The 25,692-nt window shown below is 44.6% G+C and overlaps 1 protein-coding gene across 3 annotated transcripts; it reads right to left on the bottom strand.

The window, feature by feature from the left end:
* Nucleotides 1-9,106: 9,106 nt before the first annotated feature.
* On the bottom strand, nucleotides 9,107-19,109 carry LOC119183562 (uncharacterized). 3 transcript variants are annotated; one of them, XR_012887803.1, is made up of 8 exons: nucleotides 18,274-19,109; nucleotides 17,397-17,484; nucleotides 17,250-17,339; nucleotides 16,938-17,018; nucleotides 16,472-16,531; nucleotides 15,107-15,234; nucleotides 14,879-15,001; nucleotides 9,107-12,057 (listed from the first exon to the last, which is right to left on the bottom strand). XR_012887803.1 is itself a non-coding variant. In XM_075881134.1 (7 exons), the coding sequence occupies exons 1-6, from the start codon at nucleotides 18,436-18,438 to the stop codon at nucleotides 14,901-14,903; spliced, it is 585 nt and encodes a 194-aa protein (XP_075737249.1). In that variant the 5' UTR covers nucleotides 18,439-19,109; the 3' UTR covers nucleotides 9,107-12,057; nucleotides 14,879-14,900. The 3 variants fall into 3 exon arrangements, 2 of the variants coding, with proteins under 2 accessions (XP_075737249.1, XP_075737250.1); XM_075881134.1 differs by lacking the exon at nucleotides 15,107-15,234; XM_075881135.1 differs by lacking the exons at nucleotides 15,107-15,234; nucleotides 17,397-17,484.
* Nucleotides 19,110-25,692: the final 6,583 nt, after the last annotated feature.

Below are 25,692 nucleotides of genomic sequence, written 5' to 3'. Positions count from 1 at the left end.
GAGCGAAATTGGTGGGTGCTGCGGATGGGGTCGGCCGTTTCAAGTACCTGGTGCCATTAAAAGTGAACAAACAGACAAATGTACAGACAGACAGACCAAAATTTGTGCGTCGAAGGTCACCAAGAAATATATATGTGGGGTTTAACGTCCCAAAACCACCATATGATTATGAGAGACGCCGTAGTGGAGGGCTCCGGAAATTTTGACCACCTGGGGTTCTGTAACGTGCACCCAAATCTGAGCACACGGGCCTACAACATTTCCGCCTCCATCGGAAATGCAGCCGCCGAAGCCGGAATTCAATCCCGCGACCTGCGGGTCAGCAGCCGAGTACCTTAGCCACTAGACCACCGCGGTGGGGCGTCCCCGAAAAAGACTATCGTCTTTAAAACACTTCGGCACGCGGAATCGAACGTGAGACCACTGCGTCGTGAAAGCGAGGCGTAAACCACTAAGCCACCCCGGAGCTTTTTTTTTCTTTATTACCTGTTTTTCTTTACAGGTGTTCACACAAAAACATGAATGATAAAATACACTTGGGCCAATATTTGATCCGAAGTACTCACATTAATTTTTTTCAGGTCGCACGATTCCTCTAACATTGTTAACTAGCTGGGAGGTTCTTCTTGTTGTTTATACACCTCAGTTATATACCGCATAATTGCAATGAAGTTTTCCCGGACAGGACGTATGTTCTGGTCAAGATGTCTGTAAGCCATTGTGGTCTGCCAGATGCTGTGAAGGCTAATTATTATAACCATGTCGTACGGTATGCCGTCCTCATTATCCACACAGAGAAAACGAATGCCATGGCTTGTAATGGGGAGATCTTTTTTCAATGTTCTTTGAAGGATGTCCCAATGAAAGACAGCGTCCCAGCAGTGAATAAAGACATGGTCTATTGTGTCAGGTGTTTTAAAAAATAAACAATTGGTTGTTCATGGTACATCGATTCCCTTATCCGCTAGGTACTGCTTTACGGGGAGAGTCCCGGAATGCAATTTAAAAAAGAAAGTTTTTACGCCGGCTTTTACTTTCATTCTTTTAACCCTTTTCAAAACGTCCTGTCCAGATCCTCTATTACACATAGATCAGTACAGAGTGTACAGATCTAGAGTATTGGGAACAAGACATCACGGAGATCCCTGTACAAATTCTTTCGCTTAACAGTGGCAAGATATTCCAGCGAAAAACGCACTTTTAAAAACTCAAAAGACTGTATAACTTCTCTCAAAAAACCAGTCACATATCGGCACATACCACTGTTTGTAGACACAACAAAGTCTGGGATGCGTTATGGCAGCCTTACTTTTATCACTGTTTGCAGAAATTTGTTTCTTTGATCGCGAATGAAAATAAACCGAGAGATAACTTGTCTAATAAATAAATGACATACACCGACTCCGCCATTGCTAACGAACTGGAATAAGTTAGACCGGCTTTTACGTTCCCACGGCGATTTCCACACAAATATAGCAAAAATCCTGTGAAGCTTCTGTACATTGACGCGTGACATACAAATAACTTTCATGACATACCAGATTTTGGATATGAAAAACATGTTGCATACAATCGCACGTGTGAATATAGACAGATCCCGACTACCCCAGGCATTTGTTTTTTGTCTGAAGGTTTCTGCTTTACCTTTCCAGTAATCTGCGTTGTCGCGATAGCTGTCCAAGGGTACACCGAGGTACTTTTGGGGTTTGCTTTCCCATTTTACGTTAAGGTGCACCTCGGGCCTTACATCCCAATTGCCGTACCAAAAGGCAGTTGTTTTATGCCAGTTAATTACACTGCCCGTCATGTCACAAAATTTATTCGCCATGTAAACGACTTCACATACCGGGTGTTCAAAATTAAGCTTTATGATTTTTTTAAAATTAGGCGCTCGAAGGCACGTGAGAACCACTTGTGCAAATAAGTTAAGCGGCCAGGGGGACAGAAAGTTAGATGATAATTATCGCTGTCAGCAGCCCAATTAACTAAAATTTAATAATTAACTTTTTACTGGCTGCGGTAAGTTGGCATGTTTATATTGAAAAAATGTAGGCAGTGGTGTTTGTACACAGTTTCAGTTGGAAGATTTTTTCTAGCACGCCTGTGTTCCGAGATATCCGGCTCCAAAGTTTAATTGTCTTTCGCACGATTACGCATGCAAGAGGGTGAGGGTCCGCGCAAAGCTCCTCCCTAAAGTGACGCATCTGTTGCGTGTGGTGTTTAGTGTGTGAAGAGGGTGGAAGCGTAGGCATAGGTGATAGCAATTACCCTTGCCCTCTTCGGCCGGCGAAATCAAAATGTGACAGCGCGGTGCGCCATGAGCCTTACGCATGATCCTGATGAACGCGATAACAGGAGACCATTTTTCGCGACGTTTTTTCGTGACTTTAGATCACACTGAGACATCTTCTTGTGAACGCGTTAGCAGGACCGTCCTGCACTAGGGTGCCTCCGGTTAGAGCACAGCGTCTCTGCATTGAAGGTCTACCAAGGAAATCCACGTGGAGTCCTTTCGAGCTAATATGGCTGCTTCTGGCGTGAGGTATTCTACCAAAGTAAAAGTAGACGTGGTGCTTGCAATGGCTGAAATGAATGGCAACGCTTCGTTAGCAATGGAGCTTTACGCGTCTCGCCACCCACACCGTCCCCTTCCAACAAGGCCCACTTTCACAAACCTGTTTCGACGCTTCTGCACAACAGGCTCTGTCCACCTTCCGAGACGGACCAGGAAGGCAATCGTCGATGAAGACTTTGAAATCGACGTTGTCGCGTGCGTAACCTCGATGCCAGAGCTCAGCATCCGACAGATTGCCGATCAGTGCGGTCGCAGCATCGGAACAGTCACAAATGTTTTAAGAAAGCACAAGTTCCATCCATATCACGTTTACCTTCATCAGGACCTAAATGAGGCGGACTTTGAAAGGCGAGTTGACTTCTGCAATTGGGGCCTCATCAAAACTGATCAAGAAAATGACTTTTTGCACAGAATAATTTGGACTGATGAAGCTCGGTTTTGCCGAAATGGAAGTGTTAATCTTCACAACGCCCATTATTGGGCACAAGAAAACCCACACTGGCTGAGGCAGCACAAGCATCAAGTTCGCTGGAGTGTGAATGTGTGGTGCGGCATACTCGGGGACAGGATCATCGGACCTCACTTTTTTGAGGACAACTTGAACGGAAAGATGTACACAGAAGAAATATTAGGTGTTGTCATTGATGATCTTGTCTGCAGTCTTTCCCTGAATGACCTGCGCCAAGTATGGTTTCAGCACGATGGAGCACCACCACATTTTTCTACCAGGGCGAAGAACTGGTTGGACAGACGTTTTCCACAACAGTGGATTGGGCGCGCAGGAGCGATGTTTTGGCCACCAAGATCACCTGACCTTTCTCCGCTCGACTTTTTCCTTTGGGGCTACGTTAAAGATCGAGTTTACGTAACAGAGCCCAGCGATGTTAATGACATGAAGGACAGGATAACATCTGCCTGTGCGAGTATTCCTGCAGAAGTACTGCGCCGAGTCATCGAGTCGACGCGACAGCGGTTCATGCTTTGCGTTGCTGCCGAAGGCAGGCATTTTGAACACTTTTTGGGGCATTGACGTCTTGAGAGGTGAAGAGTTTCGATGAGATTTGTGCATGACCGAAATATGCTTATGTAGCAGCAGGAAATATGCGTTAGCAAGGATAAAACTGTTTCAGTTATTATTGGTGGAGTTGTTGCTCTTGTTTCAATAAAAGTTACAGTACTCGGACATCAGCAGTCACGCTATTCGCGTAGCCCAGGCAACGACCACGCATGCTTCTCTAGTGATTATTACGCACGCGCACTGGCATCCAGATTCTCCGCTCGCACCATTATCTCGGCATGGTATCTGCCACTATCGTTAGAGGCTCTGCAGTTGCGTGTTACGACACTGGTTGCAAGCGTTCTTCGATTTTTGATTTCGACGGCCGAAGAGGGCAAGGGTAATTGCTATCACCTATGCCTACGCTTCCACCCTCTTCACACACTAAACACCACACGCAACAGATGCGTCACTTTAGGGAGGAGCTTTGCGCGGACCCTCACCCTCTTGCATGCGTAATCGTGCGAAAGACAATTAAACTTTGGAGCCGGATATCTCGGAACACAGGCGTGCTAGAAAAAATCTTCCAACTGAAACTGTGTACAAACACCACTGCCTACATTTTTTCAATATAAACATGCCAACTTACCGCAGCCAGTAAAAAGTTAATTATTAAATTTTAGTTAATTGGGCTGCTGACAGCGATAATTATCATCTAACTTTCTGTCCCCCTGGCCGCTTAACTTATTTGCACAAGTGGTTCTCACGTGCCTTCGAGCGCCTAATTTTAAAAAAATCATAAAGCTTAATTTTGAACACCCGGTATACTCTGTCTATCTTGGCAGAGTACTGCAACATCGTCAGCATATGCAAGTAATTTTATCTCCGTGTTCTGTAAGCGAAAGCCATGCACACTTGAATTTTGAATGATTGATAAGCAAAAAAGTTCTAGGTAGATGGCGCATAACAATGCTGAGGCCGGGCGTCGATGTCTTATAGAACTCAGTATTTCAATTTCTTCACTCAGCTGCTTATTGACTATCAACTGCGTTACACACTGTGAATATGCCATCTTCAAACCATCAAAAATTACGTCACCAACTTCCACATGCTTCAATACTTTTCATGGGAGACACGGTCAAAAGCTTTCTGTAAATCTATCAGCATGATTGCTGTTCGTTGTTCAAAGGCGTCACAAATCTCTAGTACACTTCTTACTATATGTATGTTCGTTCTGATGCTACGACCCTTTATGCCGCATGTCTGGTGTGTCTCTACAATCTTTTCAATGATGTTCTGAATTCTCCTGGCGAAAGCCTTCATGAATATTTTATAATCAGTGTTCAAAAGACTGATAGGTCGATATGACGTTACAGATTGAAGTTTGCTGCTATCATCTGTCTTCGGAATCAAGACAGTATGCGCCTGCGTGTAAGAGCGTGGCAGTTTTTTTCTTTTTTTATGCTTCTACAATAACTTCGTATAGCGCAACTACTACGCCTTCTTTATAAACTTTATAAAACTCCGCCCCGATTCCATCTGAGCCGGGCGTCTTGCCTGTACTTAGGTCATCAATAGCTTTTTTAATTTCCTGTACGCTGATAGAAGCCCCTAATATTTCTCGTGTATCGGCGTCAAGCTTGGGCTTGATATCAAGAAAGACATCACTAAATCCCGTTGCCATCGGTACTCGTTTTCCGAGCAGATCGCGATAATATTCCGCAAACGCCATTATCTGACCTTTTTCATTCGTCAGTCTGTCATTGCGCACTATTTCTCTGATTTGATTTTTTTGTGCGTATTTTTTTTCGTCACCCGAAGCTCGTTACGTGGGTGTTTCACCTCAAAGTTTTTCACTTCTAGCTCTTACTATAGCGCCTTTATACTTCTCTTTATCTAAAATCTCCAGTTTGTTTTAGTATCTGTTATTTCATTGGTAAAGAAGCCGGGTTTCACAATTTCTTCCTGCAAGAGCACTTGTAAGTGCCTTCGCAGGTTCCTTTCCGCCTGGTTCTTCTGAATTTTTTTTGTAGATAGTTCTATCACATTCATTTTAACCTATTGTTTGAAAATTTCCCACTTTGTTTCCCAGTCATCTTTTTGATTACCGTAGAGTTTCGTGAGGGGTTTGGTTACATTTTTACCATAAGACTCATCTTTCAAGATATGGCTGTTAAGTTTCCACAAGTGCCAGTTAAATTTCGGAGTCCTGTTTTTAGCGCCAAGTGTTTCACGCACACGCACAAATTTCAACAAAGAAGTGCTTTATGCACCACAATAGACAAGGATGAATCAAGTGGTGCAATGGCTCAATTTTCACAACTACAGTGGGAAAGGGCTGAAAAAGGGGTTCCTAGTAGTACATCAACAGGCCCAGATGGCATTCCAATTATGCTGATATAGACATTAGGTCCGAAGTCTAAGTAGGCTTTGAGATAGGCAGTGAGCAAACTAATAATCGATGGTGAAGTTCCCGATGGATGGAAACTTAGCAACATGAGCATGATCTATAAAGGAAAGGGGGACAAAACCGACATAAACAACTACCGTCCCATAACAGTGACATCAGTGGTCTACAGGCTGGCAATGCAGATTATAAAGGAACGACTGCAGGCATGCATAGAGGTTGAGGGGGTGCTGGGGGAACTGCAGAATGGGTTTCGGAAACACAGGAGGTTGGAAGACAATCTTTCCTCACTGACGCAGGGCATCGAAATAGCAAAAAAGGAACACAGACCCCTGCGGCTAGCATTTTTGGACATCAAGGGAGCGTACGATAGCATGGTTCAAGAGGAATTGTGGGGAATACTGGACACACTAGGCGTGTAAGATGTAGTCACTAATCTTTTAAAGGAAATCTATAAAAGTAACAAGGTAGTTATAAAGTGGGAAAAACAGGTATCTAAGCCCACAGAGGTGAAACGGGGGCTTAGGCAGGGGTGCCCTCTGTCACCCTTGTTATTCATGATGTACCTACAAGGATTAGAGGCAAAATTAGAGGGAAGTGGACTGGGCTTCAACCTCTCTTTCGTCAAACAAGGAAAACTTGTTGAACAGACACTACCAGCACTTATGTCCGCAGATGATATAGTGCTAATGGCCGACAACAAGGAAGATTTGCAGAGATTGGTGGACATCTGCAGTAATGAGGGAGATAGGTTAGATTTCAGATTCAGTAAGGAAAAATCACCAGTCATGATTTTTTATTGAGAACGAAGTTAGTGAGCTTAGAATACAGGAGGTCACGCTAGAGATAACAGATAAATACAAATATCTGGGTGTATGGATGAGCAATGGGGCTGAGTACCTAAGGAAGCACAAAAAATACGTGACGAATAAAGGTAACAGGAATGCAGTGGTGATGAAAAACAGGGCACTGTAGAATTACAACAGGTAAGATGTCGTGAGAGGAATATGGAAAGGGGTCATGGTTCCTGGTCTGACGTTCGGCAATGCGGTCTTGTGCATGAAATCAGAAGTTCAAGCAAGATTAGAAATTAAGCAACGTGGAATGGTAGGCCCGCTTTAGGAGCTTACGGGAATACACCAAATCAGGGAGTACAAGGTGATATGGGATGGACATCATTTGAGGGCAGGGAAGCTAGCAGCAAGATAAAACTTGAGAAGCGATTGAGAGAACTGGGGGAGGAACGTTGGTCTAGGAAGGTATTCAGCTACTTGTACATGAAGAATGTCGATACAAAATGGCGGAAGCGAAACAGAAAATTGACTGGTAAATACTAGGAAAACAGCAGGGGACCAAACCAAAAAGAATTATCGGTTAAGAAGAAGGTAAAGTAAGCCGAGACCGATATCTGGAGAATTGGCATGATTAAGAAGTCTGCACTAGAGATCTATCAAACTTTTAAGCAGGAAATTGCCAAGGAAAAGATCTATGATATTACTCGGGGTAGTTCTCTACTGTTTGAGGCCAGGACGGGAGTAGTGCGAACCAAGACATATCGCGCCAAATACAAAGGGGTAGACACGGTATGCAGTGCGTGTTGAGAGGAAGAGGAAACTGCCGAAAATTTGAGAATGTTCTGTAAAGGGCTTCACCCTATAGTTCAGGATGATGGAGGGGAGTTATTCAAAGCACTGTGGTTTAGGGACAGGGAGGGCAAAATAGACATAAAGCAGGTAGAATTAACTAGAAAGAGATTATCTGATTGGTGGCTAAGGTCAAGGCACAAACGAAAATTAAACCCTTCATTGCAAAGTACACGTCCTCAACCTCACTATTTAAGAAAAAAAATCTAGTTTTTGGTTCAATAAGTATTATTGCTTGGTGGCGCTAGCCACCGCCCGATCTAAAGGGTACAGACATATCCATCCATCCATCGTAGAGTTACTCTATATGCTACTTTAGGTGGCAGATTACACCACTGTTTTCCGGGTGCCGCTCACCCGGCTCCGGACGTTTTCAGCAACGCTATTGGTCACGCGCCATCACGTGGTTATAGGTGGTTCGAATGCACTGCGCAGAAGCCAACTCTATGCAGACGACGCCGACAACGCCGATGCTCCGCAGATTCCGGGCAGCCCAAGCGCTGTTAACATCGGGTGGTTAGAGTAACTCTATATGCTACCTTTAGGCAGCAGAGTTGCGCCAAGGTACGCCATCTTAGGTTCAAATGTCTTGCGGGAAAGCCACTCACCACCCGCGTAGAAGCAGCGCTCGCGCTTCTGAGTACCTGCATTGTTGTTGTTTTTTTGCCTTTTCATTTTTTGGGAAGGTACGAGCAAAACTCGGTTGCTACATTCACACCAACAAGCATTGATATTATGCTTACGCTCTTGATATATAATATTGAGACATAGTGAATCGGCTCATTGAAACAGCGGGATATATATTTATAGTTGCCCGCACATTCGCTTCGTTTTCTATTCCGCTGTTTTAACCCATTTACAGATATCAGATTATTTTTGCACTCTTGATCGCGATTGAGCCAGTCAGTGATATAATTTTTTGTTGCGTTGGGCTCATTCGTAAACTGAGTGAGAAAGCCAGTTGTATTCAATTTTTCAACTGAATCGAGCTGGATAGCGATCCAGAGTGGCCGTCCAACGCCCGTGTTACCCAGGGCTCTCGTATTACAATCGCGACTCAACAACAGCTGATTTGAATCATTCAACAGCCCTGTCGCGTCCAACATTCCTTTCTGTTAATGTTTAGAAGCTGCATTAATCTAACGCGATAACTAAAACACCTTGTCGATTCGAATAAATCTAGGTTAACCTCTCCCTTTTTTTAGCGTTTCAACAGTCAGAACGATTTGGACGTATGCAGCTGACATACGCTGACCAACTCTCCACGTATAACTTATTCACTGCATCTCTGGGTAATGCAAATAGAGCAAGTTTTGCAGTGCCATGCATAGATAAAAAGAAGCCAAGCGTTTATTTATTCCTCACTGAACACTAATCTTTCCATAGCAACACCCGCTGCACAACATGCAAATAAAGTAATTATACAACCACGAAGCATAGCTGGTGCCTTGTACTCAAAATTTTCATGTACATTGACTGGAAAATTGATATCTTCATAGGGCTTTTATTGCACTTGTCACATTTTAAACCAGTGGACACGTGTAAACATACAAATATTGCACTGTACCTCTGTAGCACTATAAAAACCTATCATGAGATTTTTATTGCACTTGTCACAACCTGAATGAATGAACACAAGAAAACATGGAATCATTTATCACACTAGAACTTCTATAACACTGAAACACATAGTCATAGGGAGGCTTTTATTGCACTCGTCACATCTTTCTACAACACTACAATAACTTATAGAAGCTTTCAGTGCACTCTTCACATACTCAAGGAATGAACACAAGCAAACATACAAATATTTATTGCACTGCGCTTCTATAGCACCACGAAAACTTATCATGAAGGTTTCATTGCACTAGTTATATTTTGAAATAACACAAGCATGTATACAACCATTTTTTTTGCATTAGCATCTTTATAACTCAATGAAAACATATCATGAGACTTTTATTGCACTTGCCACAGCCTAAAACAAAGAACACAAGCAAACAGAAACATTAATAACACTACCACCTCTATAACACTACAAAAACATAGCGAGGCGTCAATTGCACTCATCTATAACACCACAAAAACATATCGAGGCTTTTAGTGCACTTTTCTCATCCTAATACAATGAACACAAGCAAATACATATTGCACTGCACTTCCATAACATTACAAAATATATGCCAAGTGCTAGCTCATTTGACTGAACAAACTTTAGCACTTGACACGCTATGCAGAACTTTTGTACACCTCTTGTATTTGCTATTCGAATTGACTAGGAGCAAGGAAATAATATCTGGGGTTGTACGTCCCAAAACCACGATATCATTATGAGAGATGTTGTAGTATTGGACTCGAAAGTTTTGACCATCTGGTGTCTGACGTGCACTGACATCGCAAAGTACACCGGCATCTACAATAGGACAACAGAGCAAAATACAATGAGGTTTGGGCATATGCAACCTCCTGCATAATAAGTTTGTTTTCATTCAATTTCATTTTGCAGCTTACAATTGCATATGAAGACAGTACCATATTCGACCAGTCGTGCTACGTTCCTTGACCTTTGTCGAAGGCACAACTTATCTCTTCCTAGTGTCCGCATAACCAAAAACGAATTTCAAGTATACTTCTTGCCGAAGATTTCATTTGACTGATACATTAACAAAGAATGAATGGCTTCAGAATCAAGAAGTTTAATTAAAAATATTTACTATAACACATAAATTACCATATTAGACAAATTTTGTTGCAATACCGAGTGCCGTGAAAAAGAAACACAGAGTTGCCTCTCTAAGAGAGAATCATTCATCATGGGTGGTGCCTGAAATGTTGAAAGAAAAGTTCAAAGCATGAACTCTAAATTAGTAATGGCGATCCATTAGGAAGCATACACACTGTTACGCTTGATGTTGCAGACTCTAGTGGCATTGTCATCGGCTGAAACTGAGAATAATTTAGCTGCATGTTGGGAAACCCCAGAAGGTCGAAACTTTTAGTCTGCCCCCCCCCCCCCCCCCCCACTGCGGCATCTCTCGTAATCATAATTTGGTTGTGCGAAGTCAAACCCCAGCAACTATAATTGCTATACCTCTAAAATGAGTTGAATGATAACGTAAACGTGGTGCCCTAATTGACACTTTGGCACAATATGCGCATTCCAACGCTTTTGGAGCCACACTTGGCAAATTGCTGAAGTTGTATCAAAAGTTCAGCATTTTTTTTAATGCAAACCTCAGCCTGCAAAGAAAAAAATAGCTGCAGCCCTCTGTGCTACATTGTGGCATGATGGAAATTTCTTTGAAAGTTTCAAACTTTTCCTCAGCAGGCTTCTTTAAGCTCTTAAACAGCTTGAATCGAGTAGCCGAGATTCATTCACTCAAACAAGTTCCTCACACTCATGCAGAAATTTTACAAGCAAGTCAGACGAAACTTTCAGTGGATTTCGTCCTTCCTTTATGTAGCATTTCAAGGCCACAAGCTCAGCAATGGCCTTGTTGCTGTCAATCATGCTCCTCTTGCATATATAGCAAAGTTTGTACTTGTGAATAACAGCATATGCGATGTATTCAGAAGAAAGCTATCTTCTTCCTCCTCACACAGCTCTGAGTTGCTCTGAAAGCTAGTATCCCCCTGTTCGCCTAATTGCTTCTCGTACTCACCTTTATGTTTCAGAAAAGCTAAAAGATCTTGCGCGTCTTCGACTGCATAGGAGCCATGGCGGCATGGTTGCGAGAATTGTGCCAGCACGATTACCCTGAAAGTTGCCTTTATTCTCTTGCATGTGTAATTAGTGTTTTCAAACGAATTGTGCTAAATAAATTTTCTAAGGCATCTTGGCTCAGTCTGCTCAACATCAAAAAGTTAAATTGCCTTTCTGCAATATACATCTGGCGTAACTCCACAGCACAAAGTGTGGAGAGACATACACCTGTTTGAAAAGGCTTCCAGGAACTTTTACCTGTTCTGTCGACAATCACCATGTCTGTCACCATGCCTATGAAAGTAACTCCACAGCACAAAGTGTGGAGAGACATACACCTGTTTGAAAAGGCTTCCAGGAACTTTTACCTGTTCTGTCGACAATCACCATGTCTGTCACCATGCCTATGAAAGTAATGAGAGAGCACTTCGCTTCATCTCCTTTATGAGGGCAGAGCTCACTCAGAGCAGTCTTCATGGTTTGTGACGTTATGATAGCAAACCATCGGAAAACTTGTTCAAAGAAAAATGTTGTAGTGAGAGCTTCTTCTGGGAGATGATTTTTGTGAACAAGGTACCGAAGGCCAGCAGCTTTAGCATGGTGAACAAGAGCATGTGCTGTAGCAACGTTCATTTTTTTCGAAGTGCGAAGGGTCCAAGTCCCGACTCCTCAAGTGTGGCAAGAGCTTCAGCTGATGCTTGGCGTCAAGTTCACAGGCCTTTTCTATGTGCTCTAGGGAGACCCGAGAAATATAGGACATCAGTATGCACTTTGACTTAAATGGTTATCAAGTTGTCACAGCATAGCATGTGCATTACTAATTACACGACCCCTGACTGCTAATTATTTGTTTTACTTGCACGATTTAATTAGTGGCTTTCTGTCTAATAACAACCTAACTGAATCTTAAATGGCCTGTACTATTTAGAGACTAAAAATTTGTAAATGAGGTTTATGCGGCAGCCAGCATTTTGAAAAGTGGACTGGCTTACAACTTGTTTCGACAAGCGGACATGCCCACTTGTAGAAAGATCAGCTGCAATACAGCCCCTGCTTACGAATTTTTCCTCAAAATCTCCTGCCCTCTCTTGGATGCAATCCTCATTGGATTTCTAATGTATTGTGTATTGTGTAATGTATTAATGTTGGTGGCACACAGAAAACCAGTTGTGCCTATTTCCATTATGGTGGATGCTTCTGACATAGCTGTTGGCACTGTTTTGCAACAGCTAGTTTACAATGCATGGCAGCCTATATATTTATTTTTATGAATGCTTGAATTACAAGAAACTCGCACTGAGCACACTCACAAGCGTAGTCTTCAACAAATGGGAGGCAAGTGATTGACAATATTTACAAGTCACGGCAACTTCCCTGATGTTTATTGTCAAATGACGACAAAACTGATAATTCCATTATCATCTAGAACGCGTGATAGTGTTTTTTATTTGTAACTGACCACAGGGCTCAGTTTCTGTGTGAACTGTCTTTACGGCTTCGCATTCAACATGCTCATGTCGGCTTCGTAATGAATACGCGCAACGAAAGCATGGTTATGGTCGCTAGCATGGACACGTTTGAGCAGCCGTGCCAGAGGCCCTCTTGTTAGAATTTAGGCTTAGGTTTCTGATAAACATACTGAAGAATGTTGCACAGCTCAATTCAATGGTATTTAGTTCTTTCGCCAAATATTAAGCAAACACGATTATGGTTGAGAATGGCGCAAGAACATGTGACACAAAAATGACGAAAGCATAAGGACGGGAACCGGACTCTCAACCAATTTTTGTTATTCGACTCACACATACAGTCGCCGACCGTTTATTCGGACTCGACGGGAACCGCCAAAACGTCCGAATAATCCGGAGTCCGAAAAAACGGATTCACTCAAAAAAAAAAAGCACTTTTATAGGCCCTATCGCCCGAAAAAACTGTCATGTCTGCACACACGCACGCTTCCAAGACGGTTTGCTTAGAAATAGTAGGCCGCCTTCTACCTGGCGAATTATATCCGCTTTCTTCGTCATTGTGAGCGTCTTGTAGCTCCCACGTTGGCCGCATTTCTTCACTCCCGACAGCGCAACAATGGGTGGCGTTGTAGCCATTTCAGCACGCCACGGAACACGCAAGAGAGCAAGAACACAGACAACAAGACGAATCAGGCCTAGCCGCAAAAGCAGCTGACTGACACCGCTGACAAACGCCGCAGCGAACAGACTCTGTAGGTGGCTTGGCTTGGCCGCTCGACTGGCTAAAAAAAAAGCGTCGCCAGACATAGCCTTCGAGATCGGCAATGGCAATCTCTGCGTGCATTTTGACACTGGCCAGACATCCATCCATAGCTAGTGCAGCATATCAGTGCTGGCAACCTAGCAAACATATTGTTAATGTCGCTCTCAGCGTGTAATGGCATACGGCGACGCATCCAGTCAGTCAAACGGAGTCCGAATAACCGAATGGCGCACAGTGGGGCGTCCGAATTTGCGGTCGTGAGTTTACATTAGGATCAATGGGGAGTGTGGCGGTGCCATGAAGATGTCCGAATAAACGGGCATGTCCGAATTTTCGGCGTCCGAAAAAACGGTCGGCGACTGTATATCAAAGCACGTGGTCACAAAAAAAAACAGATAAGGCGCTCGTTCTTGTGCTTTCTTCCTTTTGTGTCTCGTATTCTTGCGCAGTTCTTAACCATGAATCCATACCAACTGTCAGCGCTACTAAACTACTAAAAATATGCCGTTTACAGCACATTTACAATAGCTGTTGCTGCTTGGCCGTAGTGGCTACATTAGGGTATGCAGAGTTAATTTCAAATGAAAAAAAACCCTTTTCAACGTGGTATCGCCCGTTCCCTAACAAATAAAAAACTATTGACAGCATCTGTAATCCAGTGAGCAACTTGTGTTCACAAACCAAGCCAAGCCAGTGAAACTAGAAGGCAATACACTAAGATTACCTTGTTGCTTGGAAGGTTCTCTTTTTTAACAATGGTGTCATGTAGAATTATCTCCTGGCCTCGAGTAAGGTGACCTCTGAGATTTTTCAAAAGATGAGAACATCAGCAAGGAAGTACAGCTGCCTTCCTTTCCGGCAAGGGTGGGGGTATGATATTTTTGGTTTCCCATACTTTAAAGCTTGTTTACCACACAGTCGCCAGATGGCCATGTTGCCAGGTCCCATGTCAGTCGCAACAGCGCTGACTGTTATGTCAACAGCTTCAGACTGCTTAATTACATCGAAGAGGCAGTTCTTTACTACCCCTGCCTCAAAAGATGAAGCTACCAAGGAAAAAATCAGGAAACGCACATCAGATAACTGTGTAAAAATAATTTTAGCAGAAGTGTGGCCTATATGCACAACTTTCTAGAACAAAGGTGCTAGGGCAATATTCTAAACTGCATTTCATATTATGTGGAGGTACTAGACATATAACCTCTAGGAAAAACAGCAACCAGCCTCAGTGCACAATGGGTGCGGTAAAGAAAATATGTAGGGCCAGGAAATTTAAATGTTTTAAAGTGGCACAGGCATTGAAAGAAGCTTCACAACTTACATGTCAGCTGATAAGCAACGGCTTATTTCCACCTGCTTGTCAACCCCGCCAGCGTAAAAACAAGTGCATGGTTTGCAAGTTGGTCGTTTGTGGATGCATTTGAAGGGCGCATGGCTGGCTGACCTGAAAGAACAAAAAAATACAATCAATGAAGTTAAAGACCACTCAAATGCATGAACATAACCACCTAAAGCATAGTCAGTCAATTGATAAACCCAGTTATCCTACCTATAATATCGTCGTATTCAAGCCCAAGTGAAACCTGCATTTCGTCCTTTAAAGACATGCATGTCTCTTCTCTGGGGCCATTGTAGCCACCTTCTCTTTCAGGGCTGCAAAAACTTCATGCAGGATACCTGCATATAAATGGTTGGTTAGCTTTATTTTATTTCATTTTTCATAAACTCTACAAAATCAACCTGCTCGAAGTTAAGTGGTCCAAGCTTCTCAGGGGACGTCTTAAATAATTCAGAAATGATAGTGTAGTGATAATTACCAAGTTTGAACTTTATGTGCTCAATGTGTCTCTGCAGGGTTCTTGTTGCTGGTAAAGGGGCAATGTTTTCTCTAACAAACTCATATCATTTGCTGCCACAGGCTAATTTTACGTGGAGCGCCTTTTGAAGCGATGCTGGCGACCAAAACTTCCCTCGCATGGTTCGTTTTTTTCTAGTTCATTGATTTGGTCCCTAGAAAACAAACGGCCAAGTGACTCGCGAAGCCTGTCTCTCTCCCTTTCTGCTTTACGCCGCCGGTTCTTCTCCAGGTCAAGCCTGCGCTCCAGATCAAGCACTTTGTCGGACTTGGCAGGTATCACAGTTGCTGAAAGAATGCATATAATGCAGAATTTGTCCTAACAGTTCTACCACTGGACAAAATTTTCATGTTCTGCATGTTTTGAAGTATGTGGAGAGACGAGTATACACATGGGTCTATGTAAACCTGACAGTATTTCTGGAGTTGAGTCGGTAGCACCACAAGATAGCACCGCACAATAAATATGTTATTCAATTCGACCTCACTTTCACAAACTCATTAAAATTTTTCTCAAGCAGACTCAAGTTCACCAAAATATTACACACCCACACTTTGACTCAGATTCAAAACTTGATTTGAGACTGAGCACGTCAGCTCTTGCATGAGTAAGCCAGCTCATAGTTACTGCTGAATAAGAGCAACAAAATCATAATTCATACGAAGTTCCATGCCTGGACATATATTTATTATTCTGTATATATGCAGGCTTACTTCCCTGTGCCGAGTTTAAAAAAGGCAAGCTAACAGCAAGCAAAAAGAACATACCGTCGACACATCGGAGCATAATATTTGATGAGATATAAAGTTAAATTACAGCATTATTAAGCTTATTTCATTTAAACTTTTGTCGATATAAGCATGCTTAGAGTAAAGGAAGTAACTCACTCATTCAGAAGGCAGAGCTCTAGGCTCCGATATCATTACTCTGTGACAACGTTTAAATTGCTAGTTTGAATGTTCTAGAATATTTATGAGAGTAAATTAATAGAACAATAGTTATGCCTAACTACAACTAGCTTAAATTTGTCCAATGAAAAGCTGGAGTAATGAGAAGACCTTGTGAGGCAGGCGGTGAGTGCTGTGAACAATCAACGGACCGCTGTGCTCCGGTCACTCCTGCAAAGCCAAACACAGAATGAAATTATCAAGAATATCTGTGTAAAGAATGACCCAGCAAAGGTTGTCGTACTAGAAAAGTGGCGCTTTGAGAGTGGCAAAATAGATACACTGAGCATATGTATTGTGGCTATGAGTCACGTGGCAAACTGGCAAAGTCTCGGTTTTAACAGACGGCGGGTGAACCCAACAGACCGCTAAGTTCAGAAGTATTTTATTGACTGCTACCGAACGCTAGCGTGCACTAGCAGCACATTCTTTATGCAAGCGTCCCGGTAGTATGAATGCAATGCTGATTCTGTGGCCGTTACAGTATAAATAAAAATAGAAGCGAATATCCTTACGCAAGCATGAAACTGAAAGTTATTTATAAAGCCATTTTTCAAAGTGTACCCTATTTACTCGCCTGTCGACAGTGGAATCAATAAATGTTCCAGGATCATCGCAGCAGGGATATCAGGTGTAGCTGATACTTCTGGCATCTCACCTGCAATATAAGATTGCATAAAACACGCTAAACATTGCAGCCATGTGTCATGCCATTTGAAGATCAATACAAGCCTTTAGCACCAGTAGATAATGTAGGTGCAGCTCTTTTCTGCTGCATCTCCATGTCTGCCTTCAACACGGGGACACGTAAAGACAATACGAAGGTCCAAGGCAGGTATTCATTCATAACAGTAATCTTGATAAATTGTGAACTTCATTAGATACTTACCTAGCTTTGATGGTGATAACCCTGCTTCTGCACTCTTGTCAGGAGCCAATGATGATCTGCCATTGTCAGATACTATGGCACGCTGGTGAGCTATAAAATTTAGAATGTTAGCAAAATGCACTGAGAGTTGTTTAAATTTAACTTCACCACAGAAAATGCTGGGAACTGCAGCTGACTTAAGTCGTTTCCTTCCTGCTCGACTATCTTCTTCAACCTGGTCAAGAGTGAAGTGGTCCTCCAGATATACAGAGTAATAATTAACAATTAGTGCAAGAGACAATGCATCAAAGACATAAGCACTGTTGGGCTAATAGAGTAATAAAAATTCAGCATGGTGAGCCCATGCATGCCACTGTAATTTAGCATTTTTTCACAACTCGATAGCTAGCTTGTCAGTGTTATCCCTGCTGTTCAAAGTACTTCTTATCAAGGTAACAAAACCGTTTTGATATGGGCCCCCGAAAAGCAGATTCACAATAGCGAAGCTACAGTCAAATGCCAAGGCTGAGGTATATGTGACACTGCAATTCGTTTCTAATAACTGTTATACACATGCTAAGATAGCAGCTCATTAGGCGATTTTAAATAGCCAATAATTTTCGTCAATGCTGCGCCGATAACGTAAATTACTCCCGAGGCAAGCAACAACATGCATTTTGTTGCAATTTCTGATTCGAAACAAAGAAACGTCCACTAAAAACAAAACAAAAACAAAGAAGACAACGCAACTAAAATACACCAAAGCAAATAGCTCATAAGCACAGAAACGACAACCATGCTCATCACGAAGGCGGGCGAGCTCGACACAACGGCTACACGATCGTATGACGCTGCTAATTCTTATCATGGCCCTGCAACAACTTTAATAAACTTGCAGTCAGCGATAGTACATAAGGAAAATTGAACACAGCCCGTAAATGGTCACAATACAACCCCTCTACCTATACACGCACACAGAGTGAATGCTCATGTGCGCTGTTAATGAATACAGTAACGACTTTCACAAAGACCGAATGCAACTTACCTCGCATAGCCTAGCTCTTTTCGGAGGCAGCTTCTCACGGCCCATCCGCAGAAGCCACTGGAGTCGGCGGCGTACTTGCGCAGCACATTTTGCTCGTGGCACCGCGAAAAGCACCTTGCCAATTCCACTGCGGTTGTGACAGTTCGGCGCACAACACCCTGTCATTGCGAAGCACCTCTCGATGCGTCTAACCCATTGGCTTTACATAATACAATTCAACATAGAAAGCCCTTCCTACCGTAGTTTTAGCGACCAACAGGCAACATCGCTACAGTACCGATTCGTTGATAAGCGTGGCGAAAACGTGAGAATGCGCGAGAATAACAGAACCACCCAATAGGTCCGTTCGATTCGCCTGCACCACGTGAACCAGTTCACGAGGTGCTGCACCTTGCCATTCGTTTCAGCGGTGCAGCAATGACGACCGCTGAACCCTGCCATTCGTTTCGAAAGGTGCAGGATAGGTGCAGCACCGGTTCATGATTTTCCTGCACCTCCTTCGCTGACGGTGCCGGCTTGGTGCAGGCGCGCGTGCAGCTGAGCAGACGACGCAGCACATAGACGTAGGTGGCTTAGGCGCCGTACCCGCCTCTACAAATGCGGTGTGTTTTGCCAAGATGTTTGCGCCTCATAAACTGTGCGCATGTTCGATTTGCCATCGGTCAGTGTTTGCTGAACGGTGTAAATTAAGCGAAAAGAAATAAGGCCTGCACCTTGTCGGCACATCGTCATTCGTTTCGGGTGTCGTGCTGTGCCTGCACCGCTGAACTTACGCTGCACAATTTCTGAACTTCGCGTGCACAGCCGTGAATTGGTTCCGACCGGTGCAGGTGAATCGAACGGACCTAATGTTAACAGCGCTTGGGCTGCCCGGAATCTGCGGAGCATCCATAGAGAAAGAAGAAGACAAGAGAGGACACTCCACGAAACCTGGCCTCAGGAAGTGCGTCACGATTACGTAATCAACTAGTGCTCTCATCAAACGTCAGAGAGCGCAAGCGCAAAAAAAAAACAGTTATAATCAATGCAACAGAATTGTTTTCACAAAATAATAATTATACGCCCAAACTAGGTATGTTCTTTATACATAAAAACAATTTATTCAACACACCTTACGCGATTATTTTTCTTCAGTCGTACTGTCATAAACACCATCCACCCAGCCACAAGCCCATGCTACAGTGTACTAGAAGAGGGCAGTGGGCTTGCTCCCCGGCGGAGGGTGTGCGGTGGGGTGGCTCCACAAACGTCGCCAGTGTGTGTTTCTCTCTTCGCCCGGGCGGCGGCGCTGGCATCGCCATCAATAGAACTTTGGGGGAGCGTGGCGGCTGAAAGTGCTGGCCAGCTCTTGCGCAGCAGCAGTTGTCGAGCGACGTGCTATTGCTGTGGCCATTGTAGCGCCGAGTTTTTGCCGTCGGCTGTGAGCCGTACGCACCACTCAAGAAATCGGTATGTTCTTTAGTGCCTAAGCCATGCCGCGATATCGGCAAAACCACTGCTACGCGCCTGGGTGCCAAACAGACTATGTGTTCGTGAAGGGTGGGCCGAAGCTGTCGTTGTTTGGCGTCCCGAAGGATGAGAACAGGCGTAAACAATGGGAGAAGAACCTGCGCAGAGCGGGCAAGCCCCTGGAAGACACCAGCGCAGTGTGCGAGCTCCACTTCGAGCCGCGTTATGTGCTCAGAGACTATGTGCATATTATTGAGGGAAAAGAAGTGCGGATACCTCGCGGGAGACCCATTCTCCGCGCTGATGCTGTGCCGACGCTTCTACCCAATCTGCCAGCTTACCTTAGTAAAAAGCCGACACAAGAGAGGACCGCTCGTAAGAGGAAATGATCGGAATCTTCAGACGGGCAATTAAAGCCCGCATTCTGTCCTTCCGACAATGCGGTGTCTGGGGCGTTTGCACACACCGACGACGCTGTTGATGCAGGCTGTGAAGAATGTCCACAAGCGTCTACATCTCCACCATCTGCCAATGTGAATCAGTTTTACTTCAACCTAGAAGTGCCTTCACCATACTGGAGTAAGCACAGTTTCCCTGGCCATGCCGGTGTTGTATACTGCACGGCCGCGTTGACCACTAATGCCGAAGTGCTCTCCGAGAAGGTGGTAATGTTTTCAGAGTCGCAATGTGCCACATACTGCAAAGTGCTTGCTAGAGGCGTTTTGATAAAGGAAGGGCCGGTGCATACAAAAACGGAGGCCGAGGACGAGTTGCGAAAGACTGACCGGATGCAGCTATGTGCGGGTGCAATGAGGCTCGAGGACTATGATGAAGCTCTCTTCACAACTAAGCTTAGGGACCACGTGTTGACGCGCCAAGGACTGTACTTCAGCAGGAAGTGCCTAGGCCAGGTGCCTAAAGAAGGTAATTATCACTCTTTATTTTTGAACAATGACACATCACGCTGTTAGCGTAGAAGAGGCTGTGCATTACCATGCTTTCGTGTCTTTTTCAGGAACGCCATGCGTCTCCTGTCGGTACCTAAGGCGAGCTTTGTTGACACGCCGAAGCCGAGTGCAGCGTAGGAACACAAAGGCACGCCTCAACATTGCCCAGAAATTTAAAACAGCAGTAAGAAGAAATAAGCGCCTTTCCACCCGTCTCTCTGATACAAGGGAGAGCCTTGCGAAACTGCAACAGCAAGCTGCAGCAAAAAATGCAGATGTTCTCCAGGAACAGATTGGGAGCCTACCTACCCATCAGCAAGAAGCTGTTAAACACTGCTTTGCAGCAGCTAAAGTGAAACCTAATGGTCTTCGATACAGCAAGAGCTGGCTTCTCGACTGCATCATAATGAAGATGAAGGGTCCCCGCTTATGGAGGCGGAATTGTTGTAGGCCCGTGTGCTCAGATTTGGGTGCACGTTAAAGAACCCCAGGTGGTCTAAATTTCCGGAGCCCTCCACTACGGCGTCTCTCATAATCATATAGTGGTTTTGGGACGTTAAACCCCACATATCAATCAATCAATCAAGGGTCCCCGCTTGTGCGAACACTTGCGTAAAAACAAAATTCTTGCCCTGCCAAGCAAATCAACTCTGAAACGTTATGTATCTGTTTACCGTACACTTTTTGGCTTCAATGAGAAAATCCTGAAGAAATTGAATAGTAAAACAGCGGAGCTCGACGTCAGCAAGAGGCACGGGGGATCGCTCATCGATAAGCTGAAACTTTCTGAGAGCTTGTCTGTTAGGAGCAGTGGTACAATTGAAGGCTTTGTAGACTTGGGCCCATTTACCACACAAAAGGACAAGAGCACTCCATCTGACCATGGTATGGTGGTACTTTTTGTTCCATTCCAAGGAAAATGGAGTCAGGTCATAGGGTGCTTCGCAACGAATGGCAACATGAAAGCAGATATTCTCGCCAAGGTTGTTGTAGAGGCCACAATACTAGCAGAAAAAAGTGGGCTCTTTGTCGATTTCATAACAACTGATGGGGCAAGCTGGAATCGAAAGATGTGGAGGATGATGGGAATACATGCAACTGCTAGTTCGATTAAGTGCAAGGTCCAGCACCCTTCTGACCCAAAGCGGCACTTGTTCTTCAACTCAGACTTTCCTCATCTAATCAAATGCCTCCGGAACTCCCTGTTGAAGAGCGGCTTCAACACCCCAGCTGGCCATGTAAGCTTCTGCATGTGTAACATGTATCGCCTCTTTTAATAACTGCATATTTTGCCTAGTTTTTCAGTGTCGAGCTATTCGTTTAACAGTACAATGCAATATGATTTGTTCATTCCTCTCGAAAATTCGTTTTGCAGTAGGGACCATTTGCCTAAAGGGCAGTTACTTTTCCTGTTGCTTGTCGATCATTGGAGGGTTTACATTGTGCGTGGGGCTTTATTTATTTGGGGAAAATTAACCTGAAGGGTATCAACGAACATTTGCAGGCTCATTTACATTTTGGCTGCAACTAGTGCGCATCGCAACAAATGTCTGGTTTTGTCTTGGAATCATATTCCAGGTCAGCATTCGGCCGGTGAGGGAAGCCTACAAGATTGATGCCAATAATGTGACCCTCAAGGCTATGCCCGGAATCACCGAGTGCCATCTCAATCCAAATGGCTTTGAAAAAATGAGAGTGAGCATCGCGTTTCAACTGTTCGGTGCGAGAGTCCTCCAGGCTTTCCACCTCTACAGGAATGAGCTGGACAAGATATTTGGAACCATCAATGCCACCCAGGAATTCTTCAGGTAACTGTACCGCTATTTAATTCAATTCACTTCGTTATTTTAGACATAAATACACAATGTGAATTATGTCCTCGAGCTTAGGCAAAAGATGACCCGTATGTCTCCTGACGAGGCCTTCACCCCAGACAACACCGTGCCCCAAACTAACCAATCTCCCTGCCAGCCAGCTTATAGAATGTTTTTAGTAAACATTCCTTAAAGTGAAAATGAAGGAGTTGGCAGTTTTTTGCTCGACTGCATGACGGTGGCTGTAATCCGAGAGGCCATGTCAACAAGAATTCAAGCAATATTGTTTATTCTATTTTTTCAGCAAGGTGAGCCAGTTGATATCAGTGATGACATCACGGTATGCTGCTGAAGCTCTCCGGCCAGGCTCCTTGAAAGAAGAAACCCTGAAGGACTTCCTGTCGTACCTTGATCAGTGGGAAAGGCATGCCAAAGGAACTGGTGGATTTTTATGTGACTCCACAGCAGCCGGCTTGCGTGTCACCATTTCAAGCACTCTCTAGTTGCTTGCCTACTTGACATCCAAGGTTGGATACAAGTACCTAATGACATCAAGGACCGGCCAGGACCCACTCGAGAATTTCTTCGGAATTGTAAGACAAGCTTCTGGCAATAACGATCACCCGACTCCAACACAGTTCCTAATCACTGTGAATTGCCTCTCATTTTATGGTCTGGTTAGGTCTGTTAGCAATGGATACTGCGAGGAGGGTACCCTGGCCTCCTTGCTGGAAGTTGACTCGCTCGAATCATCAACTGATAGAGAGGAGTGCAGTCAAACTGCTGCTGCCACTGCAGCTGAAGAGAAAACAAAAAAATCATGGTACACCAGCATAATGCTGGCCCGCAGGCTTCAAGTGACCATAACCAGCACGTGGTCAGAAGCGACTCCAGGCTCATTTACCATATTTCGGGCTATGTTGCACGAAAATGCATTGTCAATACTAAAACAAAATGTCAAGATTGCGTCAAGCTGCTCACCGTGACCTCACCTGGTGAAAGTTTTCAGCTTGCTCGGCTAACAAACTATTGTGACCGAGGATACCGAGGAGGCCTCCTCCATCCCTCTAGTCAGCTGTACGGCTTTGTGAAAAAGCTCGAAGATATCTTCACAGATTGTTTCTGCCAGAGCGAGCTGCACTCTGACAGCATTATGGACATGCTGGCAGTTGTTCAGCACAGACTTTCCATCGAAATTGGTTGCAGTGTGCATGCAGCTACTCTCACAGCGAAAGTAATTAGTTTTTACGTTGTCACACGTCTTCATTTTTATGTGAAAGGACTGAACAGTGACAAAGGAGGAAAGCGGCAGAGGGCCAAGCAGCTGAAGCTAAGCCGTTGCACATGAAGTGAATAAAGTGTGTAAATCAGTGGTTGAATATTGTGCTTCAGTTTTGAAAATAAGAGCTTCATGTCCAGAACAGAAGCTTGTACATAGGCCTAACAGATGTGTAACTGCGTAATTATAGTTATTAAAAACCCCGAGAAAACTACTGTGCCATGTGCAACAACCGAATTAGAACAAAAGATATTTCAGCTACAATTTCATTTCATCATAGCAAAGGCACAAACTCAGCCAGCACGCCTGCATGTTAAAGCTCGGCTAGGAAGCGAGCGAGGTGTTATATCGGGGAAAATACGATGTGGCCTGCACAAATGTAGTGCTTGTCAAAATGTGCAAAGAACTCAAGCTCCCCCGCCCCCAAGAAAAAAAAAAGCATTAACTGCGTCGCACTAGAAAGGAGCAAGCATATCTGCATAAGCTGCCATCGGACTGACTTTCGGCAAATCTATCGCAAAAAAAAGGAAATAATGGCGAACCGAGAGCAACATACGCTCTCAGTACAGTCAAAGGGAAGTTAATACAAGCAAGTTTATTATAAATATCGAAGAAACGCGCGTCGCAACTCGTACGAGCGGCCAGCGGCGAGCAGCTTCTGCAGGCGAAGCTTCCATCGAAGATGCCTGTGGCGCCACCTCTCCTATGCGACACCAACTGCGTCAGAGGAGTAAGCCCACTGCGGAGTAAGCCCACTGCCCTCTTCTAGTACACTGTACCCATGCACACGGAGGAAGGAAAAGGTAAGGAGAGGCCCTGACGTCACTCGTTGTGAAGCCGCGATAAAGCCGGAAGTTGGCCATATTGAGTAGGCAAATTCTCCTCTCTTGTTTACATATGAATGCGAAGCAGAAGGCGCGACTCCCTCTCTGGCTCGGAAAGCACGTGGGCGGCGCAGCGCGTGTGTCGTGACGATCCGAAACTAATGGAACGGGGCTCATCACTCCGAGCCAGCCGGACACCTTCAGCGAAATCGCTTCGTCCGAGTAATAACAAAGAGTAGCTCGCTGACAACGAAGCAACTACGAAAGAACGCGCGCTAGATGCACTGACAACGGCGAGTGCTTTCACGTCATTAATTCAGCAACTGTACAGACAACACGATCGGTCGTGCGTCTTCTACGGTTGCATTCCGCCACGCGACTGACGCAGCGTCCTGCCACTGTGTCCGTGTTCCGCGTGAAACTCACCTGCGTCAGCATTCTGCGACCGTGGTGACTTTGAGCACGGTGCTAGTGACAGTTGAACGTGGTTGCTGTTACGTTGAGATTACATGCAATGCTGGTGGAGAGTGTACCAAGCGGAACAGAAAAGGTGTTTTAATACGCACATGCAAGTTGTTACTGTACACACACAACACGAAACTACGTATGTGCACATGGTCCTCACGGCGTCTTGCTGGGCTCAACAGCGTCGTCCGTTGTCACAAGCAGGAGCACTGCTCAACCGTCACTGGCCTGCAAGGTGTTCGTCGTCATTCAGCTTCGTCATGGTGCCCAACGCCATTTCGCTGAACACTAACTGCTTCATCCGCGTCATCCGCCGCACGACACATGGATATGCACTTGTTCTACGCACTGTTGAAACCCCGTGATGGACAAAGAGATTTGTAAACGTTGCTAAGAGTAATGTAATAGCCAGACGAACACTGCGTAACCATTAACGCGGCGCAGAGCACAGATATTGTTCGCCACGGCTCAGCACGAGACCTGGGGAGGCACACATTCCGCCGCCAGCCGCGGCCGCTCATTGCTAGACCAGCTTCACTGCGCAACACGTAACCATAACAACGCCGCCATTGTGCCTACTGACTATGGCCGCCATGATGTCATTTCCACCACATTTTTTACGCCCTGCGCCGGCTGGGCAT

This window comes from Rhipicephalus microplus, chromosome X, assembly GCF_043290135.1.
Source record: "Rhipicephalus microplus isolate Deutch F79 chromosome X, USDA_Rmic, whole genome shotgun sequence".
Lineage (NCBI taxonomy): Eukaryota > Metazoa > Arthropoda > Arachnida > Ixodida > Ixodidae > Rhipicephalus > Rhipicephalus microplus.
Note: the sequence above shows the minus strand (reverse complement) of the source record. Positions and strands in the feature narration are given on the sequence as shown.